The sequence below is a fragment of the Psammomys obesus genome, unplaced genomic scaffold (assembly GCF_907164565.1).
Source record: "Psammomys obesus unplaced genomic scaffold, mPsaObe1.curated_primary_1811, whole genome shotgun sequence".
NCBI lineage: Eukaryota > Metazoa > Chordata > Mammalia > Rodentia > Muridae > Psammomys > Psammomys obesus.
The window spans coordinates 9,700,553-9,717,637 of NW_026591918.1; the positions used below are offsets into that span (position 1 = coordinate 9,700,553).

The 17,085-nt window shown below is 46.7% G+C and overlaps 2 protein-coding genes and 1 long non-coding RNA gene across 4 annotated transcripts in view; 2 read left to right on the top strand and 1 right to left on the bottom strand.

The window, feature by feature from the left end:
• Positions 1-761: 761 nt before the first annotated feature.
• On the top strand, positions 762-13,360 carry Msmb (microseminoprotein beta). Of its 2 annotated transcripts, XM_055612415.1 has the most exons (4): positions 762-797; positions 5,577-5,670; positions 7,821-7,923; positions 12,994-13,360. In XM_055612415.1, exons 1-4 carry the CDS (start codon positions 795-797, stop codon positions 13,121-13,123), a joined length of 330 nt encoding a protein of 109 aa, XP_055468390.1. In that variant the 5' UTR covers positions 762-794; the 3' UTR covers positions 13,124-13,360. The 2 variants fall into 2 exon arrangements, with proteins under 2 accessions (XP_055468390.1, XP_055468389.1); XM_055612414.1 differs by lacking the exon at positions 762-797 and having other exon boundaries at positions 4,319-5,670.
• LOC129680681 (uncharacterized) lies at positions 6,317-15,140 on the bottom strand. Its single transcript, XR_008720721.1, has 2 exons — positions 14,996-15,140; positions 6,317-6,763 (listed from the first exon to the last, which is right to left on the bottom strand). It is a non-coding gene; the product is annotated as an uncharacterized LOC129680681 (long non-coding RNA).
• Positions 15,141-15,232: 92 nt separating this feature from the next.
• Ncoa4 (nuclear receptor coactivator 4) overlaps positions 15,233-17,085 on the top strand; it is a 20,804-nt gene continuing 18,951 nt past the window's right edge. Inside the window, exon 1 of the mRNA XM_055612337.1 lies at positions 15,233-15,299. The gene's annotated coding sequence lies outside the window, so the exon portion shown is untranslated. The remainder of the gene's footprint in view (positions 15,300-17,085) is intronic.

Here is a 17,085-nt window from a genome sequence, read left to right on the forward strand (position 1 = left end):
GTGGCCACAGGGGCACTCCATCCTGTGGCAACAGTGAGTAGTGCTGCAGTAAACCTTCGGGAGTGAGGCGGGTCCTCAGAGCGGGACTGCTGCATTATGAGGCACCCCGAGTTCATGTGTTCAGGGGCACTCCGTGCTGTTTCCCAGGCAGGAGATCACTGCTGAACAGAGAAGGAAGGCTTGTTTGAGGAGGCAGAGCAAAGACTGAGCGTTCAGGAGAATGTGAGTAAGTCAGAGAAATGGGAGCCTGTGGCTGGTTAAAAGACACCTAGCTGGGTGCAGCTCATCCCTACCATGCAAGATGGCTCCGTGTGCTTGTGCTTTCCCGTTCTGGACCCGAAGGCCAGTACCTCCTGGGCCTGCGCCCCTTAGGCAGCCAGGCTATTGGACAAAGCTTATGCCTTCCCACACGGTACATGGTGGATGTGAGGCCCATTTCTTTGTCCATGGATCAGGAAAGCTCATGGGTTGGGGGGGGTAGCAGTCTGCCAGTGCAGGATAAAGGCTCCAGGGAAAGGTCTTTCTCTGCTCTCTCACAGCAAGGGCAGCAGCTTGTCAAGGGTGAGGAAAATGGTAAACATATCCATCAGTAAGGTGGAAGCTTGTTATCTGAGAGATTCATAAATCAGGAGAAATCATAACTTCCTGGTCAGCCCTCAGTAAATAACCAATATGTTCTGGGAATCATCCCAAGAATATGCAGGTTTGGTCATTCTTGCCTGTATAAATAGGGAGCTAGCACTTGCTGACACTTTGCTGGAGAGACCTGCCTGTAAGGAGTCCTGCTTGCCACAATGGTACGTGACTAATTTCATACATAGGGCTCCTTTCTGTCTTTAGTTGAAGACTGATCTCTTCTTAAAGTATCTTTTCTACAAGCCAGAATCAGGGAAGGAATGGGGCTTCCCACAGGAGGACACGAGGAAGGAAGCAGGAGCTGGTGAGGAGGACCACGTGAGGATGGAGAGGGCCTCAGGAAGGGACCCTGGCCTCAGCTCAGGACAAGTGTACTCTGTGAAACCCTCCTCAAACAGGGCTAGGAGACGTAGATCACTGTTAAGCGGTGTGCTCCCTATCTTCCTCAGACCCGTCCTCCCACTCCCCTTCCGTGAGGCCTGGGATTGAACTCAGGCAGCTGCAGTAGCCCTTCCCTGGCTAAGATCCTGAAGACCCCGACCCTCGGTAATGGAGAGCTGACCCTCCTTTCCAGGGACAGCTGTGTAACAAAGCAGACACAGTTCAGGGGGCAGTGCCACTCTGCTTCCCCCAACCTGGTCAGGAAGCCACACTACCTGGAAAGCCCTGGCAAAGCTAGTTTCCTTTACTCTCCTGGGCCTGCATGTGTTGGGCACACGGTAGTGTCTGCAGCAAGGGAGGCAGGGCAGAGTAGAATGCGGTGAAGAGAGGAGACTTTGGAGCCTCCTCCTCAGGCCTGGTCCTCAGACGAGGGTCTCAGCATCACCTGGGAACTTTGATCACAATCTGAAGACACACTGAAGCAGAATCTTCACGCATTTCATCGGGGTCTCCCTGAGCTCATGAAAGCTGCAGTGAGCAGCCAGTGTGGATCACTTTACCTGTGGAGCTCCCACAGGAGAGCAGGAGACACATCAGTCCTGTCTGAGCTCAGGGAATGTGAGACTTTCTAAGAGAAAACCCCTTTTTTTTTTTTTTTTTTTTTTTTTTTTTACAAAGGCAAGAGGAAGAGATGAAGAGAGGGAGGGAAAGGAAGGGTGAAGGGGTGAGGAATAGGACTGGAAGTGGGGAATGAGGAGAAGAGAGACGGTAGAGAGAGAGAGACGGAGTGACAGAAGGAGGGAGGGAAGCACCCAGGGAGGGAGGAAGAGATGATTCAAAAAAGCATCATTTGATTTACCCTGTTGTTATTTTTAACAAAATCTCAAATATTCGATTTTACCTATAAAGACTCGGGAGCCAGATGCTGGGGTGAAACATGCTAGCTCAGAGAGGCAGAGAAAGTACCAGCTGACCTTCCTCCTCAGCTGATACTCCGAAAGGTGAAGCTCTCCTTCCCCATGCCACCTCAAATTGAATGTCTCCTCCTACTTCCTGTGTGTCCCTCTATCCATCCTCCTGACTTCCTCCTACTCACTATGTTTTTTTTCCTATGTTCACTTCCTGTCAAACAGTTGCTTGCTCTTGACCTAGGGTTAACTTTATTTAATCCCATTACAATGCTCAAGCAGAAAGCTCTTGGATTAAAGGTATGTGCTAGGGCTGAGGCACACCACAACTAGAAACAGGTATTTCCAGTAAATAACACAATCTTGGGGGTCACGGTGTCATCAAATATCTTGCAACACCCTGTTATCATATTTGGGCTCCATACCACAGTGTCTCAGTCTTGTTCCATGACTCAGTAAAACACAAGTCTAGAGTTCTGTGATTAGCATGAAATAGTTTTCTTTCCATCTAAGGGAGCAGAAATTCTGTCATCAAGGTGGTTTGGGAGTCAAATAAATACAGAGCTTTTGAGCTAAAGATCATGGAAGAAAAAAGACTAAAACACAAAGAACAAGTGCCTATTAAATATCAGTGTGTATGACATATATTGAAAATTTTATGTAGGTTTTCCCTCTCTGCTTTTTTTTGTGGGGGAGGGGGGTCACCTCTTTATGTAGTCCTGTCGTCACTATGTAGACCAGACAGGCTTCAAACTCAAGAGATCCTTCTGTCACTGTCTTCCAATGCTGGAATGAAATAAGCCAGCCACCACACAAGGCTCTTTTTCTTTTCTTTCCGTCGTTCACTCCCTTCTTTTGGAAAAAACGCATGTATTTCTTTAGAGTTTTCATGGTAGAAGGAAAGAGGAAGGGCCTGGTGAAGAAAGGGGTCACAACCACAGTGACAAAGGGCATCTCTTTCTGTCACAGGCATCACAGCACCTGGGCTGTAGTGCAGTCTGCAGACTTTCGGGTCGCAGTGCCGACGCTCCTGCCTCTCCCTTCTCTCTCTCAGTTCATGGGTTCCTGTTCTGTTTGGGTCATATTGTGAGTCACTGTGTTCTCAGTCAGCTCTATTCGTGGGTGTTGCATGGTTTCCCATCTTCAGTGAGCTGGGCTGCCTTGTCAGGAGTCTGTCTTCACCTCTGTGCTGTTCTTAAGGTCATGTTAGAAGTGAAAAATGTGAATTTCAAAGTGTGAGTGGTCTTAAGTTACACTTTCAAATTGTTCCAAATTGCCCTTTGTGCTATGGGCCTGTTTCTGTCTGTGGATTCTAAATGACACGGTGGTTCTCATCTTCCTTCTATCTACATTCACATTTCTTTTGCTTTTGGTTAAGTTGAATTTCCAGGTGTTTATTGATCCTTTTCCTGTCTTCATAAGTGTGTGTTGTTATTGCCTTTTCTACTTTTCTACTATGACCTTAACTTTTTCATTGTTACACTGAAATCAGTTCATGTTATTTTTAAAATTTGATATCTTCTCAGCTTTATTTATGTATTTAAACATCCAAATGTCTTTATCCTTAAAATGACACAATTTGTACATAATTACTTTATGATCTTATTGTAAAATTTACACTGTGAGTCCTTTAAGAAAACATTTAAATTATCTTAATACAGAATATAGCTTCCCCATCAAACCTGAAGCAACCCCTGAGAAGTATACAAAGAGGAAGAACTAGGGCAGAGGGGACACAGGAAAAACTATATGGGAGGTGGAGATGACCTTTTCATGTCAAACGGGGCAAGGAGGACCAGCGCCCAGCACAAGAGCTCCTGGGCCTCCCAGAACAAGGCCGGGCAGCGCGGAAGAGTTGCTGCTCAGAAAGGCCCTGCTGCGGCTGGTGATGAGGCTCCGAGTACAACCTTCCTACACCCAGCCCCACAGCCAGCCACCCCCACCGGCATCTCCAGCCCAGTGGGCTCTGCTGGCTGCTGTGCTGACGTCCTTGAAATGGTGCCAGGTTAGAAGCTGTGTCTAAGGACATGTGAGGTCAGGACACGAGCATGCCAAGCTGCATGGGGTAGGCAGACATTTCGGGTGCTGAGAGGCACAGGGGCTGTGGCAGTAGCAAGCTTCCTCCTCTGCAGCTGGCTGCTTACAGTAGCATGCGGTGCCATCTGCCTGAAAGCCCCTCTCCACAGATCTCCACTCAGCTCAAAGACAGTGCTGATCTGAGTAACACGTCTGCATCTTGTCCTCAGCCTCAGTTTCCTGTTTTGTCTTTTTATTCTTCCAACAGAAAGGAACCACTTCAGGCTCCACCTCTTCATGATGAATGTTAGTGCTTTTCTGAGACAGGACCGTGTAGCCCAGGCTATGTTGCCAGGATGATCTTGAACTACTGATGTTCTTGCTTCCATCTCTGGGGTTTTCGGGTTAGAAGCATGTGCTGTTAGGGCCTGAGGCGGGGGAAGACCAACTCCACGACTGTCTGATTAAAGTAAGCTGTATCTAAAACTGGCCAGCTGGCTGCCTCTCCCAAAGTCTGGATTTTAGAGAGCAGCCCCTCACTGGCTTTTGAGGTCCCTCTCCTGGGGAAGGTTGATAGGAAATAGCTATAGAGATAATTGGCTGTTAGCACCTGGACAGGAGAGTGGGGGACTCAAGGCTCAAGGTTGCCTGTGGGGTAGATAAGTGCAAGAATACATCATGTGGAAGGGGAGGCATCAGGTTATCTGAGAAGACACACTTTCCTAAGACAAAAGGGCGATCATATGTCGCAAGTTCAGGAGTTTAGCGAGGGGGGCCTTACAGCGTGGGGTCACAAGTTCACTTAGGCTGAAATGGTTTGCAGGATACCATTAAGCTCAGGAAACAGAAACTTACAAGGTACAGAGGCTTAATGACGATGTATAACAATGTGGCTATGTTTTAGTTTCCCAGTGCCACAATGATGTTGGGTTTCTGTGTAGCTAGGCATTGAATTAATGGCTTCATGTTTGCTAGGCCTGTACTCTACCAACTGAGCTATTTTCCCAACCTCTAGCCATTTGCTATCATCAATCCTCACCTTATCTTCTTTTTTAAAAGGACACCAAGAATACCATGCTAAACTCTGTTCATTTATTCAACTCCTCTCAAAAGAGATGACATGCTCAGTTTCCTGCTTTGGGACTGTGGATTCCAAACTCTCTGCACACCAGAGGGGTGGCTGGTCCTGGAAGTTCTGTATCACGGTGGCTACACCTCAAGTTCCTGGTCACACGGTCTTGGTTTCACTCCGATGCTAACCATATCGCCTGCAAACCCGTCTCCAGCAGGCCTCCTGCTGTATTTTGCTTGCCTCTGGGTTCGTGTTAGTGTTTTTTGTTTGTTTGTGTTCTTGAGACAGGGTTTCTCTGTGTAGCCCTGGCTGTCCTGGAACTCTCTCTGGGGCACCGGCTTCACGCTATTGTTTTTTTTTTTTTTTTTTTTAATTTCGCCTCATGACAAACCTTCCTAGGGTTTTTCTTTTTGCGTGACTGATGTGTGTCTTAGCGCCTGGCTGAGATGGGTACCTGCAGTTGTTTCACGTCTCTTCCCGCCAGAACTCGGCCGGACTCTCACAGGCCAGTCAGGCAAGAATGCCCCTCAGGAATCACTCATTCTCCATTCCCTGCATTGCAGAAAGCTCGGCTGGGCAGCCTTCTACTCCTTGCCACCTTGGTGACGGCATGCAATGCAGGCTGCTTTTTTGAGAACCGTCAGGGACCGCCTAGTGGTAAGTCCTGTTTTTCCCAGCACTTTTGGTGCCATTCCAGCTTGGTAGATACCTGTAGATAGGACCTAGTATATATGGCAGATGGGGAAGTCTTGGAGTATACACGGGAAGGACTTGGGCAGGTCCAGAAGCAGTTAAGAAGGTTGTTTTCCAACTAGATGAGATTGCCTAGAGAGCTTCAAAAATTGCCAGGCCCCATTTAAGAACAGCTGAATAAAACTCTCTGGGGGCTGAATTAGAACATTAAATGCTCTCTCACTTTCACATACGGTCAGAGTTAAGAAGCAGCATTATTAATGTTAAAAAAGATTTATGTATGTATTCTATGTATGAATGCTCTGTTTGCATGTACACCTGTGTGCCAGAAGAGGGCATCAGTTCCCACTTTAGGCGGCTGGGAGCCACCATGTGGGGCTGGGAATTGAACTCAGGACATCTGGAAGAGCAGCCAGTGTTCTTAACTGCTGAGCCATCTCTCCACTCCCAGCATTCAAAATTTAATGGACATGATCATCCCTGTAATTCGTGTGTATGTGTGTGCGTTTGCTGGGAGTGGTGCTGGAGACTCTCATACATACCAAACAAGCACTTTAATACTGTACTAGTTTCCTTCTGTTGCTGTGATGAAACACGAAAATAAAACAAATTTAGGGAAGGAACGGATTTATTTGCTTTTCACTTGTAGGCCACAGTCCATTGTTGAGAGAAGTCAGGGGGAAACTCAAGCACGAACTAGATGGTGCTCCTCCAGTGACGTTGGGCTGTACAAGCTGACAACTAAAACTAAGTATGACACCCCTAAGCCACATGCCTTAGCCCAGGACAGTGTGGTTCACCAGTTCTGAAAGCAGGTATGAAAGTCTGGTATTCAGCAGCTCCAGAAGGTTGTGCCTGCTGTTGCCCTTGGAGCACACTTGGCTCACGTGACTCTAAGGCAGCAGTTCTTACCCTGGATGAGCATTTTAAAAAAGCAACGCGGAGGGCTGGGCTGCAGCTCTCTTGGTAGGGTGCGTGCCTAGAAAGGAGGAGGTGATGTGTTCAGTCCCAGCACCGCAGGAAGCAAACGTGGCGGCACATCCTGGTAATCCCTGCGCTGGAGAGGCAGAGACAGGAGGGTTAAGAGTCTGATGTGGGGCCTGGGGAGATTCTTAGTAGTAAAAAACACTGGCTGCTCTTATAGAAGACCCAAGTTCCACTCCCAGCATGCACATGGCAGTTTTACAACTGTTGGGAATTCCAGTTCCTAGGCATCTGGCACCCTCTTCTGGTCTCTGTAGAGAAGATACACTAGCCTTGAATACATGCAAGAGAAACATTCACATACATTAAAAAAAAAAATTTTTTTTTAAAAAAGCACCCAGGAAGTTCAATACCTGTTTGGAATATCTGCTGCATGACCCCCCCCCCCCCAAAAAAAAAAAAAAAACAAAAAAAAAAAAAAAAAACAAAACCATCCAAGGTAAACAAGGCAGTCGGGGCTCCACAGACTGATTTCACTGTCTTCTTCGAAGGTCAGGCACACAGGGTTTGTTTATTTGTTTTGCTGCTTCGGGATTGAACCCAGGGCTTTATACATTCCAAATACATGTTCTGCCACTGAACTACACCCCAGCCTGGGTGATTTTTAAGTACCCACAGTGCTTCACGTGTGCACCCAGCGTTGAGAATCACTGACATAGAGCAACACCAGTGGAGAAGTGAGGGGCTTATTTAGGACAGCCAGAGGAAACAAGCTGAGCCCCTGCTGCCAGCAGCTCCTAATAGCTAGTAGGATAAAAAGGAAGGTCTTATTATTCCCCAGTGTCTGTTCTGACATGAAATCCAGAAGGATTTCAGCTTGTTTAGGCATGCTGCCATGGTAGCTCAGGCCCTTAATCCCAGCAGAAGCAGTTGAATCTGAGTCAGAGATCAACCTAACCAGGGCTACATAGGAATGTTTTGTCTAGAGAAAACCAAAGCCAAAACCAGCCAAACAAACAACAATATTATCAGAGGCATGGACTACAGGACTGTGGTGTGCTGGACTTTAGCCACTTTGAACACAAAAGCATTGCTTCCGACACATTTACGGCAGCTGCCGTCACATGCCAGCAGCTGTAAGTGACAGACTTGGTTCCCATTGTGTGACTTGGGGATTTGCATCGTTTTAGAGTGTGTGGATGCTGATGGTGAAAAACACCCCCTGTTCTCTTTCTGGGTGAAGAACTGTAACAGGTGTTACTGTGAAGAAAAATCAGTTCACTGCTGCAATCAGTAAGTCTCAACCACTGGTCTGGGCCTGTCCCAGACAGCCGCTCCTCAGGGCTTCTGCTTGCTTTGGTTTGGTTTATGTTTGGTTTTGAGACAAAGTCTCCTTAGGTGGTCTTGCCTTCACATTCCAAGGCTGCTCCTGCTGCCTCAGTCTTGTGAGCTGGATGAGCAGTCTCTTTTTTTGTGAGAACTGCGTGAGAAGCATAGACAGACAGGTTTGTATCTCATCCATACAATTTTACTGAATAATAGCAAATTTATAAGCTACATTGATTTATTTTTAACAAAAACTTACATTTATTTAAGTGTGTGTCTGGTTTGGTTTGGGGGCTACAATTTGCCAAGCAGTCGCATGATAGCTAACCACTGGCACAGAGTTTTTAATTCCAACTTTAATTACTACCATTAACTCTCAGATCATATTTTACACATCACATAGTAAATCTATATTCTATGTAGATTACAATAAACGGCTATAAAAGACTGACAGTGCAGCAGAATCGGACGTGTTGGAACAGAGCTGGAGGCAGGCAGGAATATGGTAGAGATGCAAAAAGAAGCTGTTGGAGACGCATCTCAGCGGAAGCTCAGGGTCAAGCTGAGCTGCCCAGTTGAGGCGTTGGACTACTGAGGCCATACAGGCTGAATACAGAACTGGTCTGGACGGACTAGCATGTGAAGGGGTGGTCAGCTGCTTCAGCACCAGGGACTGACACCCTGGGACAGTCAGGAGTTCTCTTTTGGTCCTTCCCCTTAAAACAAAACATGAGTAGTGTATGCATGCGTATGTGTGTGAGAGATAAGGACAGAGTGGCAAATGCGGAGCTGGAGAACAACTCTCTGGAGTCAGCTCTCTCTTTCCACACTTCCGTGAGCCCCTGGGGTAGAATCCTTTTAATTTTTAAGTTGCTCAGCAGTGCGGGTCTTGAGGGTGGTGCTAGGTGGATGGTGCTGTTTGCAGGCCTGGCGAGTGAAAAGGCATCCTACTGTCCGCTCTGAACACAAACGGAAGGACATGCCCCTTATAAAGTGGTTCTTCTGCAGTAAGGCCTGGCCTGACAACCACTGTGCTGCATAATATGGAGTAACTTGAGGCAGGGCACTGCTGGAGCTCAACACTGGAGTAACAGGCAGCGCCACTGTGCCGATGGTTTTGTTGTTTGTTTTGAGAAAGGGTCTTGACTAGCCCTGGCTGACCTCAAAGTTACTTTGTAATTGATGGGACCTTAAACTCCTGATCTTCCATCTCCCAAACATTGGGGTTTCAGGCACGGATCACCATACTTGGTTTTATGCTGTGCTGGGGATTGCACTCAGAACTTCATGCATGCTAGGCAAGCACTCTACCAACTGGGTTACAGCCCTGTGTATTTTTAAATTTTGGTGTGTTGTGGGGAAGGGAGTGCATATTTATGATGAGTGTGTGTGGAGGTCAGAGGGCAATTTCAGTAGTCATTCTCTCTTCCACCTTTGTTTGTTCCAGCAGTTTGTATGTTAAACCCTTGTACCTGCTCAACTAGCTCAGGGGTCCCTTTTTATTGCTGTTTGTTTGCTTTTAGAGCACCGTTGCCCATTTCACTCTTTCTTTTTCTTTAGTGTGTGTGTGTTGCACGTGTGTGCTCAAGATTGAATGTAGGACTTCACAGTTGCTAAGCAAGCACTCTACCACTGAGTTGTATCTCAAACCCAAAGAGCAATTTTAGATTCACAGGAAAATTGAACATAGGCTCAGAGGTTTCCCAAATGCCCTCTGGCCCCACATGCTCCTCAGTGTCTCTGTTGGGCCCTAGACAGCATTCACCTGCTGTTTCTTATGAAGGTGACTGCTGTAAAACCTTGTGCAAGTAGAACCAATCGTATAGTATTTGTCCTCTGAAGATCACTTTCCTTCACAGAGAACAGTTTCCAAAGTTTACACACGCTGTCGTGTGTTAGTGTTTCCTTTCCTTCCAGGCTCGTGATACCCCGGGTATGCATATAAGATCTTACACTCACCCTTTCACTAATGGGCGGTTGTTCGCTTCTACCTCAGAGCTCAGTTTAATTTCAGTCTAGTTATTTATTTGGTTTTTTGAGTCAGGGTTTCTCAGCTCAGTATAATTTTAGTCTATTTATTTATTTTGTTTTTTGAGACAGGGTTTCTCTCTGTGTAGCCTGGACTGTCCTGGATTCACTGTTAGACCAGGCTGGCCTTGAACTTACAGGGGTCAGCCTGTCTCTGCCTCCCCCAAGTGCTAGGATTACACTTGGCTATCATCTTTATTATTTTTTTTAATTTTAAATATTTTTTCATCTTTATTCTTAAACCTCATATCCACACAGGTTCCTATAACAAGCAAGTTTATTCAGTGTTCTACTCTAGAAACTGGTCTGGTGGTCACTGTAGGCTTTCCCTTATGTGTTAGCAAGAGCAGGTGTGGTCTGAGAGAGGCTGAGGGAAGACCCATGTGGTTCCTGTGTGCTAACCCTGTGGTGCTCTTCTGTGGAGTCGAGCCCAGGGCACAGCAGGGGTTGTGCAGGTGGTTTCTGCTGGGTTGTTGTACTGAAGGTGGAATCTTTGAACAAATGAACCACAGAGAACCTGCAGCGCTGGCCACACCAACCTCTCTGCTCCCAGCCTCCCAAGTGCATCAGGACACATTCCTGTTTGTCCTCTTCGGCCACCCGAGTCATGCACGGACAGGAATGTTTGTTTTAGCAGTGCTAGGATTAAACCCACGGTCTCATACGTGGTGAGCCACCCCTGTACCACTGAGCTATACGCCAGCTCCCCAGAGGCATTGTGTAAAGTAGCATTTTCCAAACTTGCCTGTGTATCTGAACTTTACCAAGGACCTGTGGTTGCCAATGGATCCAGGGGAAAAGAGTGAGGTTGATGCTGGTAGTGAGGTGGGAGGACCCTGATGCTGGAGCCAGAGCAGCTCCAGTGTGACTCTCATTCCCTCTTATTAGCTGTGTGTGCCATAGTAAAGCTTTGAGTCTCTTTGTGGCTTAGTTCCACGTTGCTATGAGAACTAAATGAGATTCTGTACATAAATTCATATACCCAATAAGATTTAAGATATTCTCTATGCTTGGTCTATCCTCTTGAATCCGGCAGAGGTTGGCACTTGGCGAACCTCAACCCCCCCCCTTTCCTTCTATAACACCTGTCCCATTTGGCACTGTTCCACCCAGGGGGAAAGTGCTCATTTCTCAATGTTATTCCAAACCACCACGACTACTGCTACTATTTCTTCTTCTCCTTCTCCTCTTTCTCCTCCTCCTTCCTCTTCCTCTCCTCCTCCTCTTTTTCTTTTTTGGTTTTTCAAGTCAGGGTTTCTCAGTATAGTCTTGGCTGTCCTGGACTCACTTTGTAGAATAGGCTGGCCTTGAACTCACAGAGATCCGCCTGCCCCTGCCTCCCAGTACTGGGATTAGAGGGTGTGAGCCACCCTGCCTAGCTTTCTATTTCTTTTTCTACATTTTTCTTTTACAACTAAATTTCAAAACTTAATTTGCAAATTATATTAGACTTAATTTTTTTTTTTTTTTTTGCGATGCAACACACTCTATATACTCAGGCTGCTCTTGATCTTGGAAACCTCCTGCTTCCTCCTCTCAAGTGTTGGGATTAAAGGTGTATACCACCGTTACTGGTTATATTACAATTTGGTGCTCTATTTTTTTTTTTTACTTAATTAATATTTTTGCATTAATACCATCTATATCATCAAACGTCTTCAAAAATATTATATACTACAAGTAACCAGATGTTCGTCTTAAAAGGAATCAAACTAGAATCTTAGAGCCAAAGGCATGATGTCACTGGTGGCTTTCACTCACAGGACAATGTTACCATGGGCTTGGGCCATGTGGGCTTGGGTTGAGTGCTCAGTGTTCTAGTCAGCTATGAGAGAACTTCCTGCCATCACCTCTGGAGGGCTGCAAATTCAGATGTCCTAGGAACCAGAAAATTGAGATCAATGAATGGTTTCAAATAACTTGGGAAGAGGACTGAAATGTCTTTTTTCTTTAGGATAAAATTCTGGGTTTTCTTCAATAAGGTGACATTGTTACAGGGAACACTGAAATGGCTTGGCTGCTTTTATATACTCTGGACATAGTGGTTTATTTATTATTTGGTTTTAAAAATATTTATTATTTATTTATACGTATATGTATGTCTGTGTGGATGTAAATGCACATACATGCAAATGAAAGCCAAAAGAAGATACTGGCTCCCTAGAGCTGGAGTTGTAGACACTTGTGAGTCAATGGAGATGGGTGCTGAGAGCTAAACTCCCATCCTCTCAAGGAGTGGAAGTTGCTTTTAACCACCAACCACATTTCTCTAGCCCTTATCTTTGTTTTCTGGGACATGGTCTCCTGCAGCCTAGCCTGGCCTCAGAATTACTATGTAGCTCAGGCTGGTTTCAAACTTCTGATCTTCCTGCCTCTACCTCCCAAGTGCTGCAAATATAGCTCCATGCCATCATGTTGGCAGGGCAATTTACACCTCAAGCCCATAGATGTGCTTTTAAGGTAGTGACTCCTAAAGTTGTGTGTGCCCCTTACATGTGCAGGTGGGTTTTCCCAGAAAGGATTGTTTCCATTAGATCCATGACCCTGGCCTGAGATGGCCCTCTGCTCCTGTTGGTTAGCTAAGCTGCTCTTTTAACCAGACACCACACAGGGCTGGGACAACCTTCTCTTCCCACAGTCTAGCACCAGTATTACTGACCACTCCTGAACAGGGAGGGTGGGAAGGGCCAGGTGAGTACCCTGTCCCAGATTAACCCGGTTGGTCCCTGAGCCTGTCAGAACTTCCCAGCATCCTTCAGTGCTTGCAGGGTAGAATGAGGAACTCAGGTTAGGGATGGTCTCTGTGAGTCCACGGCAGGCAGGTATAGACGCCAGCAGCCTGCGCTTCAGGCCTTCCAGCCAGGTGACACCCTTACGCTGGGGAAGGGAGGCCCCAGACAAGTGGAAGTATGTAGTCTGCTTGTTGGCCAGAGCATGTCTGATCGGCCGGGCTGGGCGAATCAGCGTTTTTCCCCTCATTCTAACAGCTTTGTCTTGTCTCATTGACAGAATTCCTATACCGGTGTCCTATGACAAACAGAAGTGTCGTGAAGAATTCCACAAAGAGACCTGCACCTATAGGGTGGTGGAGCGGGATAACCCAGTAAAGGCCTGTGCTGTCGAAGGCTGGATAATGTAAATGGGCTCCCAGTGGGCCCCAGGGTTGAGCAACATTTGAATATTTGTATGATTTAAATTTACCAGTTACAGGTTGGGTAGAGGTAGCCTATAATCCTAAAGCTTGGAAGGCAGAGGCAGGTAGATCTCAAGGCCAGCCAGGTCTACCACGGGAGTTCCAGAACAGCCAGGGCTACACAGAGAAATCTTGTCTCAAAAAACTAAAATAAATAAACCAACAAATAAATTTGCCAATTATGTTTGTATTAATTTAATGGATGTTATAAAGCAAACAAACATTTGCCTGTGTTGTTTATGGTTTACAATGGAAAAGAGCATGTGTGTTCACAATGACACTGAACTTCTCTGCCCCGGGTACTCACATTTATCCTTCCTTCTACCTCTTTAGGCACATCCTCTCCATCATGTCCCCGTATCTCCCTGTGCTTGCATGAGGTCAGAAGAGGTTAGAGACAGCGAGAGAAGGTGCGCGCCAGACCTCATGCAGTCCTACGGGGAACTCAGAGGCCAGACTTGTGTGGGTGGCAGGGGCTAGCTCTAGGATCAGTTACCTGTGTTAGGCAGACCACCTAAAGTAGACGGACTAGAAACAGTGCTATCAATTCGGACAGCTACTTACTATATATATATATATATATATATATATATATATATATATATATATATTAAATGTAGCATGTTTTCCCTAAGTTATAATGTATCACCCACCATTTTTAAGTGTTCACTCAGTGGAGATAAAAATATCAGGCTGTTCTGCGCCTGTCACCTCTCTCCAGCTTCAGAGCTTTCCATCAGCCTCTTCTTAGTCACTGTTCTATTGCTGTGAAGGGACACCATGACCACAGCGACTCTTTGAGTCCAGTATTATGGCAGGAAGCATGGTGGCATGCAGGCAGAAGTAGCTGAGTTCTACAAGCAGATCCACAGGCAGTAGGAAGAAAGACTAAGCCACTGGGCCTGGCTTGGGCTTCTGAGGCCTCAAAGCCCACCCCTAGTGACATACTACCTCCAACAAAGCCATACCTACTCCAACAAGGACACTGACCTCCTAACCTTTATATTCAAACCACCACAAGCCCCAAAGGAAAAAATAGTTCATTTGCTCATTTGCATGACTGTTTTGCCTGTGTATATAAATGTGCATGAGTGGTGCCCTCGGTGGTCAGAAGGCTTTGGGACAGGAGTTATGGATGGTTGTGAGCCAGGTGTGGGGAACCTGCAAGAGCAGAAGGTGCTTTTAATCCCTGAGCACCTCTCTCAGGCCCCTATAAGGAAACTTATTAAATGACACTAACTCTCCACTCAGCCCTGCCTGCTATGCATCATTTTCTTTTCTGTACTTGAGAATTTGACTGCCCTCTCAACCAGGGTAGAGTTGGGTAGGAGAAATAGTTTATATTCGAAGGTACAGCAGGACAACTGTACTGATTATAATCATCTGATATCTCTGTCTCCCACTTTTCTCAAAGTCTCAGTAGTGGAGGCTGGTCTTGAACACCCATCCTGCTCCTTCCCTCCTCCGTCGTGCTAGGATTGCAACCGGGTGCTACCACACCCAGATTAACTATTTCAAAGATAATTAGTTGATTTTCTATACTATTAATACAAAGAAATAATAAATAAGGCAGTTACCCACACCCAGCCCCCACACACATTGTTTCCATGCATTTTAAGTTAACAGTGTATCTCACAGATATGCACAACTAGTTTGTATCAATTCAAAATGTTTCTTTTTAAAGGGCTTGCCTTGATTTGTGTAATAACGGAGTCATGCGAGATACGGCCTTTTGTGTCTTCTGACGTGTATTCTTGCATAGGAACGTTACAGTTAAATAAAATCTACCTGTGAGAACATTTTGTGTGAGAGGCCTACCTGGCATAGTTCTTCATTCAGCATAGCACATCTTCAGAATACTTAATTGACTCACTGAGAGGCATGAAAAGGACCCAGATGAAGGACAGCAAAAGCTGGTGCGCGCCTCCACGCTGAGGCCCTAAAGACATTTTTGCGCAGTCGCGGAAGGAAATCTCGCGAAACTGTCAGAACACTACCGAGAGGCGTGGCAGGAAGGCAATCCTATCGCGAGAACTCTGCCTTGAGAGTCCCGATTTTCCTGGCTAGGTGTCTGGGTCGGTCCAAGGTCCACTCGGATCGCCGGAAGAAGCGCTGCCGGCTGGTAAGGACGCGAGTGGCCGGCGGTCGCGCTTCGCTTTGCGGCCCTTCGCCCCTCCTCGCCCCGGGCCTGCGGCCTGTTCTGCGCTCCCTTCTCCCCGACACGCGGTGTCCGGGGCCGCCACCCCACCTGCCTGCGCGCCGGCCCTGTCGCCTCTCCCTTCCCCATGTCACGTCAGGCCTGAACTCTCCTCCAGTCCCCGTGTCACGCCGAGCCCTAACTCCTCTCCCTCCCCTCTCCCCGGCCTCACCACCTCTTCCTTCTTGCCCCAGCGCTGGGCCTGCCCTCTCTCCTCCCTCCTGTCGACATGATCTGTGTCTGGGCCACGATTGCAGCCTGAATGCTACTCTTTTCCTACGTTCCCCTGACTGTCTTTCTCTGTGTTTTCCGTGGTGACAGCCCCGTTTCTCTGGCTCTTGTCTGGGTCTCTGGTCCCTGCTGGGCCTGTTTTCCATAACTGATGTAGGGCATCTTTGCTCCTGTTCCTCCTGGGTTGGCAAGGTGGAATGTTTTCTGGAGGCTGACTGCGTCTTGAACACAGTATTACTTAACATCGCATTTAATTCTCCCAACAGTCCCCCAAAGTAGCCTGATTTTTTTTTTCCCCTTTTACTGATGAGAAGAGAGCTTGCAGGGCGTCCATTTATAAAATGTTGTATGCCCAGGGTATTGAAATAAGAAATAGACATGCTCCTGGCTCTGATGTAACTTAAGTCCCTCTGGTCGGATACCACCCACTTGGTAATTTGGTTATAGGGCGTTTGAGTTACTTCCCCGAGCATGTCTGGGGTAGGTGAGTTTGTTGGTTCTATATTAGGATCCCACTGTGACATTTCTGAACATTTCCGAACCTTGGAAAGGAGATTCACCCTGCTGTGACAACAGAAGGGGTTTTATGTAATTTGTACTGCTCAGCAAGTTACTTGGTTTGCTCTGTGGATTTTTTGTTTAAAAAGAGTGAGTCAGATCCCCCTACAAGTCATTGAGTCACCTGCTGCGGCCCCGTGAACTGAACTCTGGCCCTTTGGTAGAGCAGCAGGTGCTCTTAACCACTGAGCCTTCTCTCCAGTTCGCTTGTGTGAAGACAGGCTGCAGAAATCTGCTGGGATTACATAGGCGAATGTCACCACACCCTCATGACTTGCTGTTTGGACGTTCTGCCAGCCTGCAGAATGGAGTGAGATAATGGTAGCCTCTGGCACTGTGAGCAGTCCTTGCATGTACCTCTCTTTTTACCTCCGCCACTGGGTCTTTGTCTTTGAGCCTCCAGGAGAATAGCCTACACGTTTTAAGTTTGATGATTAAAGTCTGATGATGACTCATGTCTAAGTCTCTGTAGTTACATTATTCCTTTGAAGAAATATTTTCAAAAGTGGAAAATCATTGAGCTACAGAAAGGAGAATGTGCTACTTTTTGTTGTTTTTTTGGATTTTTGAGATAGGGTTTCTCTGTATAGCCTTGCCTGTCCTGGACTCACTTTGTAGACCAGGCTGGCCTCAAACTCACAGAAAACCACCCGCCTCTTCCTCCCTGAGTGCTGGGATTACAGGTGTGCACCACGGAGCCCAGCTGAGAATGTGCTTCTTAAAGGGGATGACGTTGTATCTGATTTTAGAAGTATATGCAAGACTTGCTCCTGTCTCCAGTTTGTTAAATCAGTGTAGATTGCTAAGAATCTCAGGGATCTGTATATGGGTCTTATAAAATGCTAGTATTCTGACACATATCCTGTCCCCACTTTAGAGTCTCTTGGCTAGGTTTTCTGGTGCTTTGCTCATACACTGTTAA